General features: G+C 40.0%; 7 protein-coding genes and 1 non-coding gene across 8 annotated transcripts; 5 read left to right on the top strand and 3 right to left on the bottom strand.

Moving 5' to 3' along the window:
* Window positions 1-461: 461 nt before the first annotated feature.
* On the bottom strand, window positions 462-3,054 carry PKNH_1311000 (GPI mannosyltransferase 1, putative; the record flags this gene model as incomplete). Its single annotated transcript, XM_039113509.1, has 8 exons — window positions 462-557; window positions 705-764; window positions 981-1,031; window positions 1,163-1,222; window positions 1,450-1,491; window positions 1,631-1,729; window positions 1,999-2,116; window positions 2,237-3,054. The coding sequence occupies 8 exons, from the start codon at window positions 3,052-3,054 to the stop codon at window positions 462-464; spliced, it is 1,344 nt and encodes a 447-aa protein (XP_038969888.1).
* A 1,459-nt stretch (window positions 3,055-4,513) lies between these two features.
* Window positions 4,514-4,641, top strand: PKNH_1310900. The gene has a single exon (XR_005506392.1). It is a non-coding gene; the product is annotated as a small nucleolar RNA snoR14 (small nucleolar RNA).
* A 1,547-nt stretch (window positions 4,642-6,188) lies between these two features.
* On the top strand, window positions 6,189-8,017 carry PKNH_1310800 (conserved Plasmodium protein, unknown function; the record flags this gene model as incomplete). Its single annotated transcript, XM_002260578.1, has 3 exons — window positions 6,189-7,506; window positions 7,629-7,682; window positions 7,923-8,017. 3 exons carry the CDS (start codon window positions 6,189-6,191, stop codon window positions 8,015-8,017), a joined length of 1,467 nt encoding a protein of 488 aa, XP_002260614.1.
* A 2,106-nt stretch (window positions 8,018-10,123) lies between these two features.
* PKNH_1310700 (conserved Plasmodium protein, unknown function) lies at window positions 10,124-14,023 on the top strand (the record flags this gene model as incomplete). The annotated part of the gene is made up of 1 exon (XM_002260577.1): window positions 10,124-14,023. The coding sequence occupies one exon, from the start codon at window positions 10,124-10,126 to the stop codon at window positions 14,021-14,023; it is 3,900 nt and encodes a 1,299-aa protein (XP_002260613.1).
* Window positions 14,024-14,826: 803 nt separating this feature from the next.
* On the bottom strand, window positions 14,827-16,203 carry PKNH_1310600 (conserved Plasmodium protein, unknown function; the record flags this gene model as incomplete). Its single annotated transcript, XM_002260576.1, has 1 exon — window positions 14,827-16,203. One exon carries the CDS (start codon window positions 16,201-16,203, stop codon window positions 14,827-14,829), a length of 1,377 nt encoding a protein of 458 aa, XP_002260612.1.
* An 887-nt stretch (window positions 16,204-17,090) lies between these two features.
* Window positions 17,091-20,232, top strand: PKNH_1310500 (general transcription factor 3C polypeptide 5, putative; the record flags this gene model as incomplete). The annotated part of the gene is made up of 2 exons (XM_039113507.1): window positions 17,091-17,109; window positions 17,261-20,232. The coding sequence occupies 2 exons, from the start codon at window positions 17,091-17,093 to the stop codon at window positions 20,230-20,232; spliced, it is 2,991 nt and encodes a 996-aa protein (XP_038969887.1).
* A 1,748-nt stretch (window positions 20,233-21,980) lies between these two features.
* PKNH_1310400 (conserved Plasmodium protein, unknown function) lies at window positions 21,981-23,432 on the top strand (the record flags this gene model as incomplete). The annotated part of the gene is made up of 1 exon (XM_002260574.1): window positions 21,981-23,432. The coding sequence occupies one exon, from the start codon at window positions 21,981-21,983 to the stop codon at window positions 23,430-23,432; it is 1,452 nt and encodes a 483-aa protein (XP_002260610.1).
* A 692-nt stretch (window positions 23,433-24,124) lies between these two features.
* On the bottom strand, window positions 24,125-24,736 carry PKNH_1310300 (conserved Plasmodium protein, unknown function; the record flags this gene model as incomplete). Its single annotated transcript, XM_002260573.1, has 1 exon — window positions 24,125-24,736. The coding sequence occupies one exon, from the start codon at window positions 24,734-24,736 to the stop codon at window positions 24,125-24,127; it is 612 nt and encodes a 203-aa protein (XP_002260609.1).
* Between the last annotated feature and the right edge of the window lie 2,242 nt (window positions 24,737-26,978).

Here is a 26,978-nt window from a genome sequence, read left to right as displayed (position 1 = left end):
TTGCTACTGTTTTACAACAATTTCCTGAGCATGGAATTTTTTTTTTTTTTTTTTTTTTTTTATTAACATTTTGGATAGGAAAAAAAAAAAAAAAAATGTTGCATTTTGCCTGAACAGTCAGGTAAAATATGACAAGCTAAATATGACAAGCGAAAAATGTCAAGAAAAAAATGTTAAGCAAAAAATGTCAAGCAAAGCATTCTGAACATAGCATGCCAAGCAAAGCGCATTTTTGCACCTTCACACATCATGGGGTGGGGAATATATTCCAAATTAAGCAAAAAATGAAAGATGGAACAGTGCAGAAAAATTAAAGCCCAGCACTTAAAAAGCTAATTGCAACGAAAGACTACACATTACAGGTGACTACTCAAATGATAAAAATTAGAAACAAAAAAGAAAAAGAAAAAAAAAAAAAAAAATTCTCCGACGGTTATGTGAGAATTGTATCAATTCGTTTATTATACCTCCTTCTTCTGTTCCGCAAAATGAAGGTACATAAAAACCCAACAGATGATCATCTCAGAAATAAGGAACAAAACAGAGGAGTAGAACAACTGTGAATGTTGGAAAGAGGGAGAGGGGGTGTAAAAATGGATGTATGGGTTAGTGGGAAACCCATCCTAGAAGCGAATTTAGAACTCGTTTCCTCCGCTGCTAACATTTGTATAGTTCCCTACTATGTGAGGGACTTCATATTGTACCTGGAGAAAGGTGTTATACCCTTTAAATTCAAGGTAATACGCCCACAAGAGCCAGTTCGCCTGCGTGCCGGTAAAAAGAGGGGATAGTCTGTGTTGATCACCTGTGTGTAGTGGAAACATGCGCATGCATACACACTTTTGTTCGATTAGTTCTTTTATTTGTCTTCTTGGGGAAGGGGGAAATTAAAAGTGCACTTGGTCATGTTGCTCTGTGAACTGGTGACACAAGATCACATGCCCTAAGAACTTCTCAACCAATTCTGCGCTTTTGCGAACCTTGGCTAAAATAAATAAGAACACTGCTCCCGCAATAAGGGCTATGTTTTTCTGTTAAACGTTGCAAAGGGATATATGTACAAGCATTTGTGGTGATGAGGACGAATGAGGAGAAGTCATTTCCAGATATATGCGAGTTGCCATGTGCAGGTGGACACAACGATAATCTCTTCTACTTTTACCCTGTTTAACGTTATGGAGTGTAGGACAACCGGAATGAAGGGGAGGCACCAAATGAAGTACTAAAAAAAAATAAAAAAAAAAGGGGGGAGTGAAAAAAAATGTATTATCGGAAGGTGCACCTATTGAAACAGGTGAATATACGCAAAAGTAGCATCCGTACAAAACGGTCTATGTTGGTGCGGTTCGTCTTTCCATATGTATGGGACTGCGGCACGACTGAGCGTTGCTTGCACATGTGAGCGCATTTGCCAACCCGACTTATGGCCATATTTCCCTCTGTTCTTACCTGTGAAGTGCACACTTTGTTCATGGCAATGAAGGCAAGGGTCTGCCACGCAAAATATATAAATAAATATATAAATAAATAAATAACAGGGCAAAGCAAGGTATAACAGGATAACCATATGCCCCTTCGTACACCTACATACGTGCCATATGAGGACCTCCCCTATGGCAAATATATTTACCTGCAGGAACATGGACAATTCCAAATTAGCCCGCGCGTACTTAAAGCCGAACAGCGCCACCAGCACAGCTTGGGGCACAAATGTTATGAGGGGGATGATCTGCGCAGAGGGCGAAATGGACCACGTTGCAATATGTGGGTGTAAGGGGAAGCAGTTTCATCCCTATTTATGTACGTGTGCATGTGCGTGTGTGAATTTTCACAGTCGCCCGAAGGAAGGTAGCTTGATAATAAGAAGCAGGCACAACTAGCAGAACAACGCTGTTTTCTGTCGTCGTAACTGTAGTATCACTGTCTTGTTGTCACCCTCCATTTGTGAAGGATGGCGGCGTGAGGCAAAAGGGGGAGAGCCCCTTGACACTGCGTTACCTTGGAGTTCCCCTCAATGGTCAAGTACATAAGATAAAAGAATAGGGAAAAGTTGTGTCTGTGGTCCCGACGCACAAGGTGGTATATGAAGGACTCGTGCAGAAATGTGTATCCGTACCTGCCATGGAGGAAAAAAAAAAAAAAAAAAACATTCATATGCGAGCAGGTTATCTGTAAGTGGGTCCACCCGTGCGAACATTGGTGCACCATTATTCACTGGGCAGGGGTAATTCCTCACATTCGATAGAATATTCCGTTTAGCAACATAAAGGTGCTAAAACTGCAGAGGGAAAACACCAGCTGATCCCGGTTTAATTTAATGAGTCCAGTAGAAAATTGAGCAATTGAGCGAAGAGTGCGGCTGATAGGATTTACACAGAGGTCCTCCTGTTGTTTATCCCCTTGGAAAAAACTGTCCTTGGCCAAATAATTCTTGTTCAGATAAAGCATCAAAGGAAGGGCATAGATAATGGGGTATATTTTAAAATTAACAGCTAGCCCATAAAAAATAGCTGCGAGGTAAATTTTCTTTTGATAAATGCAAAGGAGAGTTAAGAAAACGAATAAGCAGGGGATACAGTCGGCATTGCCCCTAATGGATATGATGATCACCATGGGATTTAGGATCCACATGGAAACATAAAAAATGTAATTCTTGCATGAAGGGTATTTAATTCTTAAGATTCTAATTAGAACAATTGCGATGAGGAAATCAAATGAAGAAAACAATATTTTGCCAAAGGAAAAATGAAAAAGAAAATTTGGCACCATCAAGTAAGCTAATAGGGGTGTGTATCTATAGGTGTATCGTTTATAAGGAGATTCATTCCTCAGAATATATTTGGCAGCGTCTGAGTAGACATAGTAGTCGACATCTGTAAACTTCACATCAAAATTGTTGTCATGCCACAGGCTATAGTAATAAATAATTACACGAACTATTATTCCTAGGAGGAGAAGTAATTTTGTCATTCTGTTCACATGGCTGAGGTCGATTTCGACACTTCTGTTCCTATGTTCCCCTTGAGACACTTTTCGTAGTATAGTGGCTGCCATTTTGAGGGCCACGTTCTGTCTATCCCGAGGTCCATGCCGTTTGGGAGGAGATTAACCACGGCACATCGATGATGATGTTGATTGTGGTACCACCCCTAAACTGAGGGAACATACACCCTCATGGGCGTTTCATTAATGGGAGGGGGAGAACAATTAAATCTAAGTAATTTATGGAGGAGCTCTCCCATTTCCTCTCATCAGCGCACTTCCCCGATTGGTGCAAGAATGATGGACTCTTACGAGGCGTTAAAGAAGAGGGACTGAATTTGTGGGAAAGAGGACAACTGTTGCGCTTGCTCAACCGAATGCTAAATGTCCACTAGATATGGTGATTTTAACTATTGTGCGTGAAAAAAAAAAAAAAAAAAAAAAAAAAAAAAAACTCCGTTGTGCGGCTTTTCTTTTCTATTCATAAAAATTCTGTTCAATTGAAATGTGGAATTTTTTTTTTTTTGTCGACCATTGGAAGATTTTTCGCTTTGTTCGTTATTTTCCCGTTAACACGTTGTGTATGCCCTTCTGGGAGTCGTCGACTTAACGGGCACATACTTTTTCTCGATCCCTTACGATTGTGTTATCGGCACATTCTTACATTTTCACAAGAAGTGACATGAGTGCAAGCGCACGTAATTACGGCGATTGATGTGAGGGAAAAAAAAAAAAATACCCGTATCGTTTTTCCCTTCCATAAAATAGCCAATAAGATTGCACGGAAGGATTTCCTTCTATCATGGTTGGCAAATTTTATTTTTTTCTTTGCCTGCTACTTAATTCTTAGTAATGATTGTGGAGAGCATTTTTTTCTTTATAAGATGAAGCGGTAAGGATGGAACTTCACCTTATGGTGATTAATTTCCTCCCCATTACATATTCATATATCCGTGTTGCCTTTTTTTTTTAAGGAGAATTTACTGATTTAAAGAAAGCATTATTTCTCTTTTCGCGCATATCAATATGGTTAAATATGAATATATTTTTTCCTTGTTTTTTTCGAACGGTGGACGTACAATTTTGTTTTCCTCATTTATTCGCAGCTCAACGAGATGAGCGTTTATAGTGGGAAGAACAGCCCATCTTCCATTCCCCTTGCAAAATTCCTACCTTCGTATGATTCCCCTGCCATTTGCACATAAAGCGGGGTTATCAGTGTGGGTTTTTCTTATCACGAGGACCCAATCCTCAGTGACTGAAATCGCCACACTAAAGGGGAAAGAAGTCGAAGGTGCCACGTGTACGAGCGCGAAGAACAACCAACCGTAAGGGTTACCATTACTAGTTACACCTTATCCCCCCACACCAAATCGAAATAGCCAACATACAACTTTAGTAAAACGAAAACCCCTGGGTAAATTACCCCCAATTAAATATTTTTTAAATTTTGAATGATGACAACTTGTTGCTGATAATTTGGGCCACGTGTTTTGTTTTGTTTTTTTTTATTTTATTTTTCCTTCCTGGAAAAAAAAAAAAAAAAAAAACATCACACACGTGTAGCGCCTTCTACACAGTTACGTGTGCATATATATGTGCACGTGCTGATGTAGGAGAGCGCAAGATGATGGCTTAATCTTCTCACTGACAAAGTTTAAAAAATATGTATGCATTTTTTGCTTGCATGGAAAGAAAAGGGGGAAGAAAGAACAGCTGTGTATTTCAAAACATTCTCCGCATGTCCAAAGTTGTTCTACACACACAACATTTGAGCAATTATTTTGTCAGATTTTTTTACATCTCTTCGAAAAAATTTGGGACATATCATAGTAGTACTATCAATGGTTATAATTCAGGTGGAGTTATTTTAAAATTCCTTATGTATATTTGAACAGGTACCATTTTTTAGCGTGTGTGTGTGTATTTTTTTTTTTTTTTTTTTTTTTTTTTTTCATTTTGCTTTGAAGTCTTTCCCATTTGAGGTGTTGTCCGTTCAGAGAGGAGAAGGTCAAAGTGGGGTGACGTGAAAAAGGTACAATCACGGTTCCATGATATTGCGATGAATGAATGTTCCTTCATGGAAGACGTTTAAAGTTCAGTAGCACGAATTCGATTGGTGTTTTCTCCTCCGAAATTTTTTTACTCATGTCATTTGGTAAAAATTTAAACCAACATGTGTATAAATAATATTCACTGTTCACTGACACTGCATAATATACATTTTCAGATCGCATGATAGGTATATGCATATAAGCATACCTGCATGTTTCCGTCTGCTCTTTTTGGGAACGAGCCCCCCTTGGTTGACACATAAATTGACATGACGAAAAACGGAACAGGAGTAAAGACAATTTCAGCGTTATCCAAACATTTATGAAAAAAAAAAAAAAGAAAAAAAAAAAAAAAAAAAAAAACGTAAAAGGGAGTGGTGTATTAAAACAACTCTCCCCTGGTAAAGCAGCATCACACGGTGTGCTTTTCCAAACATAATCACTGTAACACTTGGCAAAAGTGCCCTTCGCAAGTGCTCTAAATGTAAGGTAAAATTTTCCCCCCTGTTCTTTTTTTTTTTTTTTTTTTTTTTTTTTTAAATAAGCTCATACTTCATTTTTCACGTTGGATAAATTCGCTATCGAGTGTTATCCCCTCGATGGAGCATATTTTAAGGGCCTTTTTTTTTTTGTTTCAACTGGAAGCGAGAAAAGGTCATTCAGCAGCAATGTTAACAGTAGAAAGGGGAAGTCGCTTCGCTGAATATTTCGTTGCAGAGCCAAGAAAAAGGACATCCCCCGTTAAGTAAAACAAGTGGATTCCAACTGATGGAATTACCCCACCCTCCCCCCTTTTTAAGTAGAATTGCATTATGATAAGAAAACAAAAAATGTAACTGCCTATGAGTCTTATACACCCATTGTACGAACGCTGATTTTGTGCGAACATTGTGAAATACATATTGCGTGAGATATCCGTGTCTCCTACTTCGATCAGTGTGGTAATCCACGCCCAAAAGTCGACCTTTACCGGAAGGATATGCATTTCCCTGCGCCATTTCTGCTGATCCCTGTGCGGTGTGTCTCGTTTGACTTGGTATCTGCGTAATTTTCGCACGCCGTGCAACTGTCATATTGCGCCACATTTTGCAGCACCCAATTTCAGGGATAAAAGAAACCCCCCCCATTTGCACACCTGAGGATATCCCAATTATGATAACTGCAAGCGGCGAGCGATTCGATGATGATAGAAGGTCCTGCTTCAAATATTTCGTAACGCTCATGTTCTTACTTGTACTGATGCTGATTCTGAGGAAACAAAAGGAAGAGGAAGAGGAGATGAGCAACAGAGCGAAAATGAACCTAAGGCAAAGTGAAAACTACCGAAATTTCGCATTTAGCTACTTAAGAGAAATTAGCTTCTTGAAGTACGACTCTGCTGTGTACATATCGCCAAACAGAAAAATTATCCCAAGCATAAGGTACATTAATAACTGTACAGTGTATGTCCAAGGGTACGACAACATTTTATACAACTTTGAAAACGTCTCACTCGGAATCAATGAGGAGAAAAATAACTTCTATATTTACGCGGTAGCAAATAATAGACAGGGAAATGGAAACTGTGCTGATAATGCATGTGGGGATGTGGGCGATGGAATTATCAACACTATACTTGTTGACACGACTTTGTTTCGAAATATGCAGATCGGGAGTTGCCAAGAGAAGGACACCTCTATGTGTTTTTTCATATTCGTACAGTTAAGCAAAAGTAAATGCTACAATTTTAATAATTTATCCTACTCCTGCCATGCGAACAACACGGTGAAGAACTCCAATGTCTTTCTTGCCAGCACCTACTGCTATGTCGTTTTGGCTAGCTCCAAAGTGGAACGTATATACGAATTTATTAAAGAAAAACTCATGGGGCAGGACCCAATTAACGAAAAGATCTCCACGAAGGAGGTCGAAATAGTTGCCCATTTCTGCGGAAATTTACTTAACCAAGTCGCCACCATAGATGCGGTTAATGCCAGGCTTCTCTTTGTTCAGCGGTATATACGCAAGTTTGACAAGGTAGAGAAGAATGAGTCAAATGATTCAAGCGAAAAGGATAACCCCTCCGCGGGTAACGGGAATAACCCCAATGAAGATGATCAGAAAAATATCTCGATGAAGTTTAATGCGGAGGAAGGACAGAAGGAGCAGTATCAGGGGTATACAAAATCGTTCGTCTACAATAACAATTTTAAAAATGAAAATAACATGAATTCCTTGAAGCTCCGAATCAGCTACCAATTGACCGTAATAAATTTAGCTTCAGAAAACAGGGACATAATCGAATATGTAGAATATGCAATGGACAAACCTGAGTTTTGTCTTTTCCCCCCCATACACATAGCTTTCGACGAGCAGTCCAACTTTTACTACATCGTGCAGCACGAAAACAACGGGTTTTTAAATTTTATCTTCATTTCGCCATTCCCGCTGATGGTTTACTACACCTTGAAAATACGCGACTTCTACTCAGGTGAGTGCTTTTCGTGAGATGTTCGTATGAACGTGTATATATGGGTGAATGCATATGTGTATGTGCGTGGACGGCCCATTTTCTACCAACGCAATATCTCATTTCTGCTTCGTCCCCTGCAGGATGGTTGCTGAACTCGAGCCGCGATTACGATAACAAGGGGCTAATTCTTTTTGGTAATTTCATGCAAGGGGTTTTCGTTCGTTTGCTGCATCAGGCTTTTGTGTGTGTCTTTTTTTTTTTTTTTTTTTTTTTTCCATTAGTGTGTTGACTAGCCAATCAGCTATCCAGCTAGCTTTTTTTTTTTTTTTTTTTTTTGTTAATACGTCGTAGCAATATTTTCACATTTTCGTTTTTCTATGTCAAATTATTTCACCCCCCATGTGCACACTTTTTTTTTTTTTTTCCCCCGTTAGGAGAATACCCACCATACGAAGATGAGCTTCATGTTTGGGACATTCGGAATTTACAGCACAGGAAATACCTAGTTAACATTATTAAGACGTACTGAATTGGATTTTTTTTCGTTCTGGCCTGAATACCTTTTTTGCGATTCTGTTTGTTATTCAGGCTACATCCGCGCTGCTCACTCTGCCTGTGTGTTCATTTGTTTATTTGTTTTTTTCGAATAAGTCCCATTTCTTTGACCACCCTTATGCACCTTATAAGTGCGAACCCAATTTGGTACCCATAGTACATCTCCTCCTTTTCTGCATTTCCGCACGCATTGTTTTGTTCAGTGATGTGTGGAAAAGTGGGGGAACTACGGAATGGCGCAATTGCGGTATTCGAAGTTGCGGGCTTCCAAACCCACACGCAGTTGCGTAACATTTGTATATCAATATTTGCCATTTTCGTCAACCACAACGTTGACAGACTTATACATTGTTTAATTTTTTTTTTTCCCCCCTTTTTTTAAAATTAACAATTTGTTTGAATGGGTCCATTGATGAGTGATCCATCCAAATATCTTACGGTCTTTCCGTTGCAAAATTTTAGAACTTCGTGCTTGGCCACTCTGCCTCAATGCAGAATATGGGGAGCGTTTAAAAAAAAAAACATGCACCTGTCTGGGCCTGAAAATTGCAAACGCTAAATTGCTGTGGTACCATTCGTTGGTTAAAGCTGCAGTGTCGCTTATACATTTGAACACTAAGGTTTCAGCGCAAAATGGAAGACATGCCTTTTTAAGAGATTTATCTATATAAGAAAAGATGTATCAAAATGGGGTAGCCCGTCTGTGTACATCCACATGGTACAATGTTACGACAGTTAACGCTCGAGCGACGAAGAATTGCTAAATTGGTAGAAACTGTTCTGCACATGGAAAGAACTCCTTGTGATATTCAGGTTCCCCTCATTAGCATATCCTCATATATAGGTAATCCTTAACATGTCATATTTCAAAAGCCTTGCAAACATGTACTTCGGGAAGATGTATCTTATGTTTGCCGATGAATGACAAAGTGTCTTAAATGGAACATTCGTGGACGCCGGAGTGGTTGCACAAAGATTGTGGGCATCCCATACGCGCGAAGCATATGTATACTAATTTATACATTCAAACGCCGATTTACCCGATGCTAACTGAAGAGTTAAAAAACTGGGGTAATAAAAATGCAATTTTTCTTCTTAAAAGGCTATTTTTTAAAAAATATCTTCTTCTTTTTTTTTTTCAAAGTATATGGGGTTTATGCAGGCAGGCGTGCTACACGGCGTAAAAAATAATTAGAGAGCGTAATCAGCATGTATATATATATTTTTTTTTTTTTCTCTTTGTTGCCTCTATAAATTGCCCTCTTTTTTTTGGCGCGAAACTGCCATTCAACGCTGTGCCATTTTTTAACATACGCAAAAAATGGAGAAAAAGTGAAAACCATCAGAACGCAAAACTGCTTTTTTTTCTTTCTTTTCTTTTCTTTTCTTTTTTTTTTTTTTTTTTTTTTTTCCCTACTTAGAGTATGTCAAAATTGTTAGAACGCAACTATGTTTTTTTTTTTTTTTTATTTATTTTTTACTGCCACAGGACGATGCAGTTCTATACAGTTATGTACAACCTTTATTTTTGTTCAAACTGTACTTTTTTTCTGTAAGTGTCAGTAGGTGATAGGTTACATAAATGTATGCATATAGATAGCTCTATATGTATAATTGTATAAGCATGGCTACTTGTACAAACAAACATTATTATTTTAGATTTGTTTCCCCATTTAAATTAAATGTAGAGCGGATCATGTACCTATAACCATGGATTGACTTCTTTCCCCCAAGTTTTTTCTCTCTTGATTTTTCCGATTCAAAACGTACATATTTCGTTAATTTTTTTGTCAAAAAAAAAAAAAAAAAATGAGACCCGAAATGGGGGAGAGAGAGCTTGATAAATATATAAACCAAGCGCTATACTCACATGCACCTATCTGATCGTTGTGTGCGTTGACGACGCGCTTGGTTCACGTATACATACGGAAGCGCAACTGTGCATACGCGTACGTGTATATTTACAGTCTCACGTGAAAAGAAAAAAAAAAAAAAAAAAGGCACATCGTTTTTAAACGAGTGCAAGAGCGTCACCACGCATGCCACCCATCCTCTTTTTGTTAATCCCCAATCCACAAGCATGTCACTAACGCTTTTTGCAAATGATAAGAGGAGAGAATACTTAAGCAGTAACAGACCAGAAGGTCGGGTAGGACATTCTCTACATCATTATTATGAGTTAAGCGCAACGGAGGATGTAAGTGGCTCGTCCGGAAGAGACGACGATGAAGAGACAGACCAGACGAGCTCAGCCCACCGGATGGACGGTGCGTACTCGTATGGGATAAAGTCTCGATTTATTTCAAGTCAAGAAGAAAGTAAATATGGAAGGGCTGAAATAGACGATAAAAAATGTGGCGATGGTGCGGAAGGCGAACTACAGGAGGGAGGTGAATCGCCAGAAGGTAACCCGGAGGAGGCATACAAAGGAGATAAATTATTCACCCAATACCCTATCACTGGAAACCATTACCAGCATCATGACGATAATCTGGGTAGTATGTCCTATGGGGACAAGTCTGGTTACCATAATAGGTTCATCCATGGGAGGTATAAAGTTGTGCTGTTTGGGGGAGGGCTACCAGAAGAGGAGTTTCTGAAAAGTTACGCAAACCGATGTGAACAAGATAAGGGTGATGATGAAGATGGCGTCTACAGCAAATACAATACGATGTCTGTAGAAAATTCTCTACGAAAAACGTTTAATGATGTATACATTTGTGAAGAGGAAAATGACGATTTTGAGAACTGGGTAAAAGTGAAGACTCATAATGTTCCTGAAGGAAGAGCATTCCACGCATCTTGTATTGTAAATCTAGGGATAAATGGTGTTTTTTTGTTTATCCATGGGGGGAAGGTGAAGAATGACATGTTAGCGGATGATCGACTGTGTGCCCTTAACTTGAGCAGAACTTTATATCGTGGTGGCCGAAGCCGGAGCGGTAGCAAATGCAGCGAAGAACCAGAGGGGAAGGATGAAAGTAACACCAGCGACAGTCCCATGGTAGAAGAAAACAACAAGCCTAATCGGCAGGAATATAATTATCATCCAGATGAATATGAGGAAGAACACCTTCCCGACGGAACCACAGTAAGGGAAAACCAACATGGCCCCGCTAACAATGCAGTAGTGAGAGAACATCGGAATGATAAGGACAAGGAGGGAGAACCCCCAAATGAGGGCCCTCAAAATGGTCTAGTAAAAAAAGAAAAACAGGAAGAAGTTCACGAAGAAGAAAGAACGTTTAGCGAACCTCTAATAGATGGAGGCAAAAATTGTGATACCCCAGGGGGAGAAAAAAAATGGAGCAACAGTAATCATCATGATGAGGATGGTAACATTGATGGAGATATTGGAGCAACTCGTCTGAAGGAAGAAAATTGTAGTGATGCAAAATTAGATGCGGCTAGGGAAAGGGCTCCTCCCCATGAGAATAACGTGGTAGCGAATCAGAAGAAGAGGAAGTTGTCTTGTTCATCGTCTCATTTGTGCTCCGCATCGAGTGGGTCTGCGTCCAGTGAGTCTGCATCAGGTGGGTTCGTCTCTCCCTCCTCATCGTCCTCTTCTTCCAACTCGTTACCTCCATGTGACTCAGCCTTTTTTCGATCCAAGTATTACCGTACAAGAGATAACCAGTTTGATGAGGAGGATGAGAACGTGCTTGTAAATTCGCGTGTTCCAGTTAAAAGTTTGCTTTTCAGAGGAAAGGACTCCTCCTCTTGTGGTAGTGTTTCCTCCGACGTAGATTCAGATATGGATGAAGAGAAAAATGAATATTATTCCTCCCTCAGAGGAGTTAAAAGGGCATGGGTCCACATCCAAGCAGTGGGAAGAAAACCAAGCAGTAGGTATGGACATACCCTGGATTTTCTATATCCCCATATAGTTCTATTCGGGGGTAACGAAAATGTATGTGATGATGAGAGAACTTTTTTTTGTAAGAATGATCTATGGGTGTTGAACATAAGAAAGGGGAAAATAAAACGCACAAACTGTCAGAGGAAAAGAATTGTTTACTTCCAGTGGGAAGAAATAGAGTACCAATCTGTGGATCCCTTGGGAAGGTACTTTCACGCTACGACCGTATGGTATGATGTAGAAAATAAAATGAACAACCTGATTTTGTACGGAGGAAAAATGAGAAAGAAAACGAGTATTAGTAGCAGATTGCTAGTTTTGCAAAATTGTGGAAATGTATGGAGGTGGTCCATTTTGCCAGTTTATGTGAATCCCTTAAACGAAAACAGAGCGTGTCACGCCCTGGTCTGCGTCCATAATCATATATTTATCATTGGGGGAGAAGACTACATGTATAGGTATATCGAGAAAATGCCCTCCGCCTTGTATTCCTTTGAATCGAAGAGGTTTCAGTACATTAACGACTTCAGTGCAAAGGCCTGCTTAAAATGCTTTGCAAAGAATGAAACAATTTATTCCTGGGGAGGATTTACAGACATATCATGCAACCAAATTTTTTTACCAAACAACTTTGTTACCATTGATGTATACCCTAATGTTATGTATATACAGATGAAGGAAGAGCTTACGGCTGAGTGTGATGAAAACAGCAAGCTCGTTTTGAAGGAGGAGCCAGATTCTGACGATGACATTTACAATCGTATGAATAAGAAAATATTAAAAATACACAATAGGAAGATAGAACTAGAGAAGGATCTACTGTACCAGATAAAGCTAAATGATAATTTGAATTTTCGCATAAAGTCGCAGATGGTGCAGTATCAGAGGTTGGTGCAGCTTCTGAATGTTAAGCAGAGTCAGAACGCACATCTGATCAATGCGCTGACACATCAGAGTCGTCTCCTCGACGGTGGTAGCATTGGCGTAAACATTGGTGGTAGCGTTGGTGTAAACATTGGTGGTAGCGTTGGCGTAAACATTGGTGGTAACGTTGGCGTGAACATTGGTGGTAGCGTTGATGGGTGCCATGTCCCATCGCATACTCTGTCGAGCGGCATTCCATACGATGTACCTCCCAGCGTACACCAGATCGCACCGCATGGCTCATACCATGGGTTGCATGATGTGCCTCTCTACGAAGGGAACATTAACATAAACATGGAAAGTAGCAACCACAACATGGACAACGTGAATGTGAACATTTGCAACTACGCGCATTATAAAAATGAGGAGGACCATTTCAAAATGCCGATAAACGAACGAGACAATTTCACCCATCCGATGACTGCAGAAAAGATGAACGTTCATGCCAGTGGGGTGTACAGCGAATACCAATGCAGTGTAGTACCGGACAATCTGGAAGCGAAACAAATAGTAAGTGACCTACCCTTGGAAGACGCAGATGCGTATAAAAATTTGATGTCAAATGAGAAGGGCAACAAAAATGTGGAGGATCAGTTGCAGTTGCAGTTGCCGTTCGAGGGAGGGGGGGCGCCTCATCATCCCGATGTACCGCTCAACCAAGTGAACACAGCGGGCGGAAACCCCCCATGTCGTGGGGAGTATCCCCCTCCTTCCGAACAGGTAACCAATAACACCGGAAGTGCGCCTTACCAAACGTTTAGTGGCATGTCCAAGTCGTGCGCCACAAATGGAGAGCAGATCCCCTGGAATGAGCATACGAGTGGTTACCCCAACGGAGCAGGTCATCCTTCATTCAGTGAAATGAATCAGCCACCCGAAATGCCAATAAAGAATAGCTCTTCTTTTGTAAATGATTATTGCATGGGGGTTCCCCTGGATGTGCCCACAAATAATCTCCAAGGAAGTGGTAGCAACGATAGAATTGGCAACCCCGTGTCAACACAGGATGGTATTATTGGTAACGGAAATGAAGGAAGCGCCATTACGGGCACCAACAGTGAGAGTGTGCAAGCTCCAAGTGAAGGGAATTGCACAAACAGAGAAGGGTCCAATCAACGGGTTCGCCGAAAAACGGCCGCGAAGTGCTTAGAGCTGATTGAGCAGGACAGGCTCAGCAGGATGATGAATGAGAAGTAGTGCTCCCTGGAAGGGGCAGAAGGGAAAAAGCAAATAAGGTTGGAATTTAGTGGGTTGACATTTAGTGGGGTGGCAGATTTACTAACTCATTTGTGAATTTGCGAATAAGTTGAAAAAACAAAAAAACAAAAAAAAAAAAAAAAAAAGGAACAGCTAGAGGAGCCATACCGACACACAGACACCACTTTGCTGATTCGGTTGGCAAATGATTTGACTCTAATTAGAAGGTCTCCACTCACATACCTTCCTTTGCTCCAACTTAACGGTGCGTTTTATTCGCTCCGCGCATTTGTTTTCGCCTATTCGTTTTTATTCATTTTTTTTTTTTTTTTTTTAAGCCATGTAAATTATCTGTTTTACTGAGCCTTCTTATTTAGCCGCATTCATTTCATCCGATTTAATTTTCCTATATTTTTCTCTTCCTTTCACATTTTGTATTTCTTCACATTTTGCATCTCTTCACATTTTGCATCTCTTCACATTTTGCATCTCTTCACATTTTGTATCTCTTCTAATTTTAATTGGCGTACCTCCTCCTCATTTTTAACATTATGTCCATCCCTTCATACCTCTTGTTTATGTCTACATAAATTATGAATAACGACAAACGCATTTTAAAATAGCCTTCCTTTGCGCATTAAGTAAAAGGCAGAAATGAAGAACGATGGACAGACGAGCACAGACTGTATCTTCCACGGGTGGGCAAGGCGAGATCGTCCTTGACATATTTCCCCTAATTATTAGCCTGGCCAATGTTGTCCGTGAAACACTTGGACGCCAGCAAAGTATAAATAAAGTGCTCCTTAATCCGGTTTTATGCCCGCGCTAAGGAGGCGACACCTCACTTTGAGCTTGGACATCCAGTTGGATACACATCGTACAAAGTGACCATTCGCCGCCAAATCGTTTTGGAGCCCTTCTCCTTGGAGCAACGCCCGATTGTGTACGAACCCTACTTTGATTAGATATTTTTTCGACTGGAAATCCAATACCATGTTTGTATTCTTCATTTTGTACAAATAGCCATTTGAAAGATATGCATTCTTGTAATGTGTCTTTTTCTGTTTGAGCCTCTTCCAGTAGGTAGCTAATTTGTCTTGTTTCAAAATGAGCATAACCATATATTTGCAAAGAGGGAGATTTCCGTTTTTACAAAATAGGGGGTTACAGGGATGTTCTTTTTTTCCTCCTCCTTTCTTCCTTTTCTCATTTTTAAAAGCAACGGTATAATTTCGCACCGTCTTTGCGTAAATGTTTTGATGGTACTTATATCTGTACAGGTTAACTATTCGTGATTCTTCCAATTTAGGTTCACGAACGGGGGGGATAAAAATATACGCACTGGAATCTCCACCGATTGGTTCGTGGTTTCTTCCTATTTGGAGTGGACACCCCTCCTTTGGATTCATCCCACCACGAATGGATAAAACTCGCTTCACGTACATGCCCCAAATGGACATTAAGTTTTGCCCATGTGGTAGATACTGGCAATTTTTAACTATAAAGAAGAAAATCGTTCGGCTAAAAAAGCAAAAATGGAAATTCATAATTTTTAAGTAGCTTTTGAATATATCAACTAGGATGTCGAATTGATCTGATATAATTTCCTTTACTTTGGATGGGTCTCCCTCAATCGGTTGATGTTTCTCTAATATTCGTATTTTCTCGTTGAGGAGGAATTTATTATAGTTGTCGGCTTCCTTCCCTTTGGCCTGATCAGTGTGACTGATCCTGATGGATTCGTTCCTGCTCTGCTGCGTTTTTCCTCTCCCTCTAAAGCTACCTTCCTCCACATGGTTAATTAATCCTTTCAACAAATTTAGGTGGTTCAAAATGGGCATTTCGAACGAGTGAAATGAGACATATCTATATATCTTACCTCGTAGGAGTGCCTTTAGAATTATATTTATTTGGTGTAATGTTAGATCATTTCTCCTTTTCTCTGCAATGCGCAATAGACATTTGTAGAAATACACATTTTTGTGCCCTTTCAATACCCCACTGTGGATGATTCTGTGAAGGTTGCCTACATTTTTGTACTTGTTCCTGCAGGTTTTGCTGTTATTTTTTGGTAAGAAGTTTTCATGTTCATGTATGACCACGTGAATCTTGTTTCTTTCTTCCGTCAGTAGTAGGCGGTGGGCGTTGCTTACTCTTTTTATTTTGTGCAGCGACAGCATTGTACACTTCTGTGGAGTACTTGGAATGGCTGGGCTCTTCTCCCGCTGTATTCGCAGGTGCGCAGGTGGAAAGCCGAGCGGAACCGCGGTTATTCCTAACCTATTTGTGTTTACGCTACTTGTTCCCCCCCTGTTTTGTATCCGCCTGCTTTTCCTTTCCCTTTTGACATTTCCCCCCTCCTACACGCTTAGCAACAACTTACCCCGCGCTTGCCAATTTTCTCTGCATACGATAATCCCCGTTTGGCAATTTTTTCCTCCCCTTCCCACGTTCCATGATTCCTTTGTTCTAGTCTCCACTGATTTATGCTCTATTTCTGAGAACCACGCTTGGGTGTAGCCTTTTCTGCCTAAGCGTTTGCTACATAAACGTATCTTCAACCCACCCTTAGCAATTACGCCTAGGCAAATATGGGTGCCCACTTTCAAAACGGTTCACTTTGTCCCGAACGCACCGCAAATTTGTGAATGCCCCTGTCCCCTTCAGCACATTCTGCAGCAACAAAATTTGATTCCCTTTCTGTGACGTAGAAGAGGGGGGGTCGTAAATGCATCTCCGCCAAGTTTGTCATTTATGCCACTTTTACCACTTTTTACCTGAACGGTTCATATTTTTTTTTTTTTTTTTTTTTTTTTTTCTGCCCAACAGTGTGAACTTGTGACGCAACATTCGCGTTGTTCTTTCCTTTAGGGATTCCGCCTGCTCCCCTCGTCTGCACACAAATTGGGAGAATGGGGCCATCTCTCTAACCGTAGGCGCGGTGATATTTGTAAAGGGGGGAAATTGCCCAAGCAGGTACACAATATAGAGCGCCCTGAAGAGAAGAGGGATAACTGCGCGTTGACTCCCACCCTTGACGAAGTATTGTCAGCCTCTCAATTGCAAAATGACCATCGACGAGGAAGGTAAGTGCCCAATAGGCAGAAGGGATTGCCATGTTTCCGATGCGTACTTTGCATATTTAGCTGTATGCACACCGAGCTTAGCGTTTAGCCTCACCGCGAACCGATACAATGTCCGTTATAATAACCATCTGTACTAATCGCCTTATTGTAGGAATTCCCGCGGAGGAAGGCGATTCGCCGAGCGAGGATCTCTACACGAAGAGGAAGAAAAAAAAAGAAAGAAACGAAAGTGTCTACTTTGATAAGTTGAGGAAGAGTGAATATATCTGTGTGGAAATCCCAGGGAGGGTCAAAAAAGGAAGCAGGGGATTGTCAGCCGTGGAAAGCTTAGGGGGCATAAAAAAAATAACAGAATTATTTCATCTCCAGAAAAATGGACACAGAAATGATGAAAATTTAATCCTTAGAGTTAACAATAATGACATGTTTTCCTCCTTCGTGTCAGCCAATTCAGCAAAAGTGAACAATGTATTAATTAAGGTTAAAAGGACAAGGAAAAATATGTACCAATTTGAATTTCTGGGGTTTGTTCGATATATGTACTACTTTGATAACATGCTTGACTTTTATTATATTCCCACGTTTTATAATAGGCGCGATTACAGTACTAATTATATACACTACTTAACAAGGGGTGGACAGGAGAGGGGAAAAAAAAAGAAAAAAAAAAAAAAATCAGCCGAAGTGGAAGTGGAGAAAGGGGAAGGAAGATCGCGTGATGCCTTTGACCATTTGGAAAATCCTCTAGCAGATGAGACGAATGAACAATTCTTCCCGAGAACGTTCGCTCCCAGTGGAGATATGCTGGCCGACAGAGCGATAGGACAACTCGGTCCCCACCAAAATGGTGACAAAGAAAATATGCCCCACATGGATTACTTTTCAAATGGTCAAACACAAAGTTGGAACAACATGATGGACACACAGATGTACAACCATACGAGGCAAACCTCAAGTATGATGAACATAAGTGTACAAATGTATGATTCTGATAAAATGGCTAACTATGAACGAGGCTATTCTCAAAATATGAGCAATAAAAATCACGTTGGACATAATAAAGAAGCCCCTATATTTTTAGCTAAATGTGGAAGCAAGGAGAACGATGAAAATTTCTTTGTGGCCAATTCGAACGGAGATGGCCTCCACCGAATGAGCATTGGAGATAAGGAGGAAGAAAATCATATGGACTCCTTAAAGGACATGCGAATTGGTGAAATAGGGAAAGGTGTGGGAATTTCCATGTCCAGCAACAGTATGAACGTTGCGATGTCTGGAACCCCCCTAGAAGTAAATGCCCAAATGCAACTTCCAAATGGAGGACCATCCCCTTCTGACGACGCCAGATTTAATCACCTGATGCAGACGCATACCCAAGAGGATGACTACTTTTCAGATTCAGATTACAATGAATTGTACAAAAAAGTAATAAGCTGTAAAAGTAATATTGAATTATTCGACCATGTGAAGGAGAGTGAATTTTCCACGGACGAAAGTGAAGGATACGAATTAAATTGTTGCATCCATAGCAAAAGTACCAATCCATATTACTACAGAAATTACGAAGCAACAACTACCAGTAGGTATCTGAGGGAGTATAGATATTTAATAAGCAAATTTACAGCGCCGATTTCTTCGAATGTGGAAGCAAGCAAAGAAGAAATGGAGAAGTTTATTCAAGAGCTTATCATTAACAGAACAGAACAGGGAGCACGGGGAGGTTCCACACTGCAGAGCGTGGTTGGGATGGCCCCACATTTGCAGGAGGTGGTCGAGGAACAAGTGCAAAATCGTAACAATTGGGGTAAACCCGTTGGTGAGTATAGCGATGCAAGAGGAGTGTTGGACGTGAGGGGGGGTGACGACGGGGAGAATCGTACAGGTGAAGATGCAGGTGTGCATTGTGATGACCACCCGGATAACCTCTCCGATGGGGAAGAACTGCTGATGAAGTTCCCGGAAAGGAGCGGCCCGGCTCAGGACGACCAAGAAACGAACGAATCTAAAACCGCAAGCCGAAGTGTAAACCACACAGAAAAGCAGAGCAACCAAATTATAGTAAGTAAAAAAACAGTCCACTGTAACCCTATAGCCAAATTTGATGACCCCACATTTCCATCTATCCCATTCGATTCTGCATTAAAGAAATACGTGTCCGATAAGTTATATAAAAGGGTTAAGGATCTGTTCGAAGTGAGACCCATCTGGTCAAAGGAAGTAATATTGGAACATCTTGATAGTGTGAGCACATACTGTCTCAAGAGTTGCTTCTCTCGAATTTGCTTCTACTTCACGGATGGCCCCTGGAGGCGCACCTATTGTAAATATGGCTACGATCCGAGGAAGGACCCTTCCAGTTATATCTACCAAACCATAGATTTTCGGGACAACTATTTTAGGGAGATTAAGATGAAGAGTGCAAATGAAATGAACAAAGTTATTCTAAAGAGAAAAAACTTTATCGATAGAGTAGTTACAAAAATTATCAAAAGGGTAAATATTACAGGTACAAGGAACACAAATAAAAAGGGCAAACGAGAGGAAGAGAGCACTTCGCAAAAGGGGAGTAACACAATGAGTGTGAAAGAAGAATCTAACACAGACAAAGTGCACAGCGATGAAAACGAGAAAAGAGATTTTAACATATATTCCGAATTGTCGCAAAATTTCTCCCAGCATCATGACGATAATCTGGGTAGTATGTCCTATGGGGACAAGTCTGTTTACCATCCATCAACAAGCAACCAATACCCGAAAGATATAGGTGATCTTAAAAATATGTTCGACATATATTCAAGTGCTGCCTCCTCAAATGATGAAATTACTCCCCAGATGGATGAAGAAATTAATGACATTTTTCAATTTTTAAAAAAATCAATCACCTTTCATTTGAGAAAAAGTTTTTCAGCTGAGTCCCACTTTTCCGTAAGTCCCTTGAAACTTTCAACGGTGTATCAATACATAGACATATATGACAACAACGTCGCAGATTATTTATCCAATTTGAAGACGCAAGACGTGTGTACGAAGGATTACGGGTGGATGAACAGCAACGATATTGCCAAAATTAGGGATATTCTGTTCGTCCGGTCGGTTACGCTGAGGAGGGCCCATTTAAAGTGAGAACTTGGCGCATTCAAGGGGGGTTACCCTTCAGGGGCATCCACATCTCACCATGTGCTGTGTATTGTTTTAATTTTGCACGAGGTAAGAAGCCGCCCTAAAGGCGATCTGCCCTTCGGGATGAATTTTTATTTCATTTTTCCTTTTTTTTATTTTATTATTTTATTTTTTTTTTTCGTTCCCTACGCAAGACTTCACCTGGTGAATATCTATATTTATTGTGTAACTTCCGAGTAGACTCATCTTCCCAGCAATGAGCTACACAAAGTGGATTTTTTTTTTTTTTTATTTACATACAATCATCACCATGACACAGTTGGTGTTAACCCTTTTTCATTTACATTGATGTGTGATCCACTTCATTTATATGTCGATTAATATTCCCACGCATTGAAAATGCGCCTACACACATTTGAATTAAATTTTGTCCATTTTGTAAAAACACGTGTAAATATATTTAAACGAAAATGTGGATAAAACCATGGTCATTAAAAAGGTGACACTTTTTTTATTTTACATATGTACTTCACTAGGGAGGTTACCCAAAAAGCGTTTTCTCCTTAATTTGTAAGAAGCTTCGTTTGGGGGATTCATGGAAGTGTGTGGTTTCAAAAAGGATAGGGAAATAACTATTAGCTAGCTTAATTTGGTCTTTCTTTTTTCTTTTTTTTTTTTTTTTTTTTGCATTGTTCAGGTGATCTTCCCCAATTCATTTTTTTTTTTTTTTTTTTTTTTTTTTTTTTTTTTCTACATTGTTCATACAAAAATGCGAAAGATGGACAAAAGGCTAGCCCACCTGGGGGTTAGCAACATCCCCATCTGTTGAACAAAAGGAGGCGAATTTTCTTAAAAATGTGTTGCTAAAATGTTTAATAAAAAAAAGGGCGGCTGATTCGTAAAATTGTGGACCACATGATGCCATGTCTTGTTTTATGTCTATTTTAAATCAACTTTAATTCTGCACGAAAGAACAGTTTGACTGTAGAATTTTGGACAGTGGAAAAAAACGCATAAACGGAATTCATTTCAGTTTCCATCTGCGCCTTCTAAATGGGCATTTAAAATTGCTTATATTAATTTTCCACAAGCGCTAAATTCAGTAGCCATTTATTTTTGCGGCACAGTGACATCCTTTCGGTGAAAATGACTTCTTAAAAAATATGCCCTACTAATAATGTACACCTTTGTCACACCTTCTTGTGATAACATTTGTGAGTTACAATGTAATGCTGGGCACGAAAAAAAAGGAAGACATTCGCGTAGGAGGGTAACGAGAGGTACCCGTTAATGAGGAAAACTTTGCGCTTTGCAAAAAGGCCATTTGTCAGAAGAAAAAGCATTCGTCGAGAGTGCATGCGTGATGTGCATGGCGAAGAGGGAATTTCCTCAATCAGGGGCGTATATTTTCCTTTGGTACCTTGCGTGGAGTGGGAAATTCGTCAAGAGAAATGAAGTTTGGGAATCTTCCCATAACATGTTTGAAACAAGTTTGTACAATTTTTTTTTTTTTTTTTCTCCTTTCTTCCCTTTTTCCACAAAACGTTAAGACAAGGCCACATGAATGACGGAACGACGGACACATGTCATGCGGGACAGTTGCCACGAGGATGCACAGCTTCTCGCAATTTTGCAAACCAACCGAAGTGCAGAAACGTGAGCATTCATCAGAAGTACGAGCCAAACGGAAGCCAATAAAAACGAACTACCAAGTGTAAAGGAAGGAAAAAAAAAAAAAAAAAAAAAAAAAAATGCGCGTTAACCAACTCGATGGAGAAATTGCAGTCATAGAAGAGAGGAATTCCAAGGATAAACATAAAAATGGAAAACTTGTGCAAGAGCATGACGAATCAAAGGGGTACACAGAATTGGGAAGAAACTCCCAAGTGATAAAAGGTTTAACGAGGGAAAGGTGTCACATACATGAGGACTACACAGATTATAAGAAAACCTTGCATCAAAAGGGGAGTCAGGTTGAAACCATGATGGAGGGAGAGCCCAATGCTAAGGAAGATACCTGGATGGAATTCCCCCGCAACGATACAGAGCATTATAATATCATGTCCAGCACTGAAACAGTTGTGTCTTCAAATGACAGTGTTGAAGACATGTATGAAAAAAACTACAAATACTTTGCAGTGAGGAAATACTCTCTCAGTGAAGATTCTCCAGGATCAGCATCCGACTGGAGACATAATTTAAAGTTAGACAGGATCAGGTGCAACCAAAATGATGTCTTCCAAGAGGATAGACGAATTGTTAGCCTTCCCAAACCATATAGAAGGAGTGAACCTCTCAATGGAAAGGGACTCACGGAGGAAAATGCTTTAACGAACGATGCCAAAGAGGAAAAACGAAAACAAAACGACCATGCGGTGTACCTACCAAACCGTGTCTACCCTGGAAGAAGCAATGAGGAGGTTCTAGAAAAAAATAGCGTAAGCGACTTCAACCCGCTAGTCCATGTAAGTACTATGCACTATTACTACAACCCCTGTGGGAAACAAAACTGTAGAGACAATCACTTCAGTTTTGACAATCCCTATGATATTCAAAATGGATCATTTCGCTATGTTTGTCACCCCTTTTGTCAGCCTCATGTCACTAGGTGCCTTCATCCAGGAGACCGTATAGGCCAAAATGAGGGTAATTCTTATATGAACAAAAAATGCTCACTAGAATTCGATAATTATTTGAAAGACATGTACTTCACGAATAGGTCCTATATGGAGGCGGAACTGAGAAAAAAATGCAGCCATTATTTTCTGCCCCTTAGGAGGCCCTTCCTTGAAGGGGGTTCCAAGAGGGGGACCGTTGCCTCTGGTAGCCTCCTCCGTAAGCGCGAAAGTTGTTCTAGCGGCAGATTAGGCGATGACCTTGTTGACCCACTCAAAGGACGAACCCATCCCCACGGGGCAAAGCATGAAAACAACTCGCACAACATAAGCATCGGACACAAATGTAAAGAGGAGAAATATCACCGAAGAAAATATGCAGACCAGGAGAACGCACCATGTCCAAGAAAAAATAATTTATTTTCTCAATTGATTAAGAACCTCAAGCTGTTGGGATATGCCCTATTTTTTTGCTTCTTCATAAGCAACGAAAATAAGGCAATGAAGGAAAAACAGAACTCCACGCGCGGCGGGAAAAAGGCCCTTCCGCACTCGTCCTGCCTTAAGAGTGAAAGGAGGCGAAAATAGGGTCTCGAAGCGAAGCTTTAAATAGGTCGCATCGAGAAGGCGTACGATGTTCAAGAATGAAAGAATAGTTGGAAGGACAAGAAATAATCGCAACAAATGTGCAGACAATTTTTACAGTCGATGTGGGAGCGGACTAAATGAAGACACCCCCTAGTTTGAGAAAAAGGAAACGTATGAGTTGGATCAAATTGTGAATAAAAAGATAACAAAGGATTGGAATTCTAGCCAAAAAAAAAAAAAAAAAAAAAAAAAAAAAACAGCTAGCGAAAAGTGGTATTCCAGTTAGTTTTTTTTTTTTCTCAAAATTGCACATAAGTTGATACACACAAATGGAGGGTGAAAAAATAGTCATTCAATGGGGATATCTGAGCAGTTTTAAAACACATTCAGAGAGGGATCTCCATCCATCGATCTGTCCATCCATTCATGCATACAAATTATTCTCACACGTATGAAACGACAACGAGGAAGTAAATGGAAAAAAAAAAAAAAAAAAAAAAAAAAAAACATTGTGACTATCTCTACGCCCTCCCCCCTATAGCGTGTAATAATAAAATGAAGACTAAACAAACTGCAGCATTGGCATGTTCATCACAGTGATGACGAATGGTATCCTACCTTACGCTCGAAAGGTGCGCATATCCCCGTGTACACATTTCAGCTCACACCTATTTGGATGTTGTAAAACCTATTTAAACCATAGCACTCAACTCAGCAAATATTTCTTTTAAAGCTTTCGTGTCATCGAAGCACATGTTGTGAAGACTTATGGCGAACATAATCGACTTATACTTCATCCGAGCGGCATGGTCCTTCATAAATTGAGTACAAAACATTTCCAGGTAGGGATGATCCCTTTCTCCAAAAATTATTTCCGTTTCTTGTTCCACCGAGAAGGGCATGATGACATTGTGAGAATGTATCCACACAGCAAATTTCCCATTCGGAGATATAAAAAAAATATTATAATTTTTATAGCAAACCAGGGTGTATACATACGTTACTGTTTCGTCCTTGTGATTAATATTCACCGTTTTTCTTATTACCTCGGGGATCGCCTTGCTTGCGGGATCCTTTCCCTCAGATAGGTGCCCATTTTTTTTGTCACTCAGAATGCCATTGTTTTCATGTGTGTTGATTTTTTTCACTGGGTTATTTACCAAATGGCAACTGAGACTGCTCATCATACGATTGTTATCTTCTATGTCTTTTGTGATGAAGCAGTCCCCGTGACTTGTTCTCCCGTTGATTATGAGACCTTCGTCGTTCCGTTTGCTATGTGGTGATGTTTGTTCGTCCACCATCTTTCCGTTTTGTGTGTGCTTATCTGTTACGCGGTATGTGGGCACGTATGAATTCACATAAATATACTTATGAAGCGTTCGTCAGATTTGTGCCTAGAACTAGCGCGCCCCGGAGATGCCTTCCCCCCTTGGTTTAACTTCTCTACACCTGTAGTATACTCAATAACGACTTAACGCAGCTTTTCTATATGTACTAAGGGAGCTGCGCATTATTTGTTCGTAAAGAAATTTCTTTTTTTTCCACGCTCAATCTCTCTATATCTGAAAAAAAAAAAAAAAAAAAAAAAAAAAGAGAGAGGAAGAGCAGCCGTAGTTAAGAGGGCAACTTAAACGCTCACCTGTGAGTAGTCCTAAATTATGCTAACAATCTTTTGTTCCGGTATTTTTTTTTTTTTTTTTTTTTTTTTTTTTCTCGCACAAGTTATTCCCCCATTGTAGTTCTAACATTCAATGACTCCTCCTTCCAACAACCGGAGATATCCCAAGAGGGTAGGATTTTCGTGGTGGATTCATTTACATACGGTTCATATGTGTTATAGGTAAGGATGGTGAGTTATTCACTCTTTTTTGCAAGATGGTATTTTTTGGGGGAGGTCGAACTGACCTACCAGATGGGAACCTTCTCAGCATCTTTATCCCTAATCCATGTCGCCATACTTTGCGATTGCCCCTCCGCTGTGGCGCGCCAATCTGTGAATTCCTTGTAGGCACACATAATGTGGAAGTGGGGTGAGTGCAAGTGCAGAAGGGCGTATTAAATGAATGAGTGTGAGTATTTCCCTGCGTCCATTCCCTTTTCAGCCAAACGCTTATGTTTTTTTTTTTTTTTTTTTTTTTTTTTTTTTTTTTCCCTATTTGTCCCCAATTTGGAAGTCATGAAAGGTACGTTGCTGGCGGAGATAAGTTACATCCCTGCCACGCATGCATGTATGCCGCGTTTTTTTTTTCTTCTCTTTTCTGCCGACCTGCCGATGTATTTTTCACTACAATTGCTGCGTGACACACATTTCAAAATTTTCCGTTGTGTGGATAGAAAAAAAATTTTAACCCCTCTCTACAATGTGATGTGAACAAATGGGTGAAGTTCTTTTTTGGGGAGCCCTTCTACCGCGCTGAAAATTCCGAAGATTTGCACATTTCTGCCCGTGTGTAGAAACACATCTCTACCAAATGATAAGAAGTGGCAGGGAAACTTAAGGGCTCACAGTTGATCTACACAATTTATTCGACCATAAATTTTATTGAGGAAGTATTACAAAGTAAGTGAAATCATCTTAGAAAGTGGATTAACGAAAAAAAAAAAAAAAATGAATAAATCTGCGACTTTATAGTTTCAACCATATGTTAACAACTACGTTTGTTTGGTTTGCAAAGAATGGGTGACGCGAATCAGTTGGCGTTTCCCGCACGTTAGTGCTAAGGTGCACCTAAGCATGTCGCGCGTGTATGAATGTGCATGTGTATATGCAATTTTGTACGTGGGTACACTTATACCCAGGTGGATTTTTTTCTGCTGACTTATAATGCAGAATTGTCTTACCGCGGGGGGACCCATTTCTGGAAGTTCCCACGAACACCCGTAAAAGTAGAAAAAAAAAAAAAAAAAAAAAAAGGAATCGAAAAATTTAGAAAGAAAAAATACGCTTCCCTGTAAATGTGTGAATATCCTGGAAGATATTTTCTTTGGGGGGGGTCGAATTCTCATTATAATAAAACAAAAGGGAAGAAAAAAAAAAAATACATAACAGAACAGAACAGAACAAAACAACAGTCAGGTGCTGCAATTTTTCAACGTACCCGTGTTTGTTCGATTTTTTTTCCGTTCTGTTTGCAAAAAATGTAACTTCAAAGGGGGGGGAAATAAACCAATGTGTTTTTCAAATGGGGGTAGGTATTTTTTTTTTTTTTCCTGGCAATTCCCACCACGTGGGAGTATTCTGCTAGAAGACAATACCTTGTGTGACGGCTATTTCTGTTTAGTACAAAATGGGTGATCATAAAAGTGGAGTTTCCTCCGAAAAAGAAAAAAAAAACCTTTTTGGTACGTGCGTGGAGCTGACGAAAGATGGAACGGGAAGAATTCCTCCCTTTGTAGGAATAACCCACAAGTGAATACTATCCAAACGTGCTATTGAAATATGCATCCCGTGAAAAGAAAAAAAGAAAGAGCCACTCAAGAAGGAGTTGCCATTTGTGTGAGTTGTTTGTATTGATCGTTATATACACAAATAGGCAACGAAGT

This window comes from Plasmodium knowlesi (genome assembly GCF_000006355.2).
Source record: "Plasmodium knowlesi strain H genome assembly, chromosome: 13".
In the NCBI taxonomy this organism is placed as follows: Eukaryota; Apicomplexa; class Aconoidasida; order Haemosporida; family Plasmodiidae; genus Plasmodium; species Plasmodium knowlesi.
Note: the sequence above shows the minus strand (reverse complement) of the source record. Positions and strands in the feature narration are given on the sequence as shown.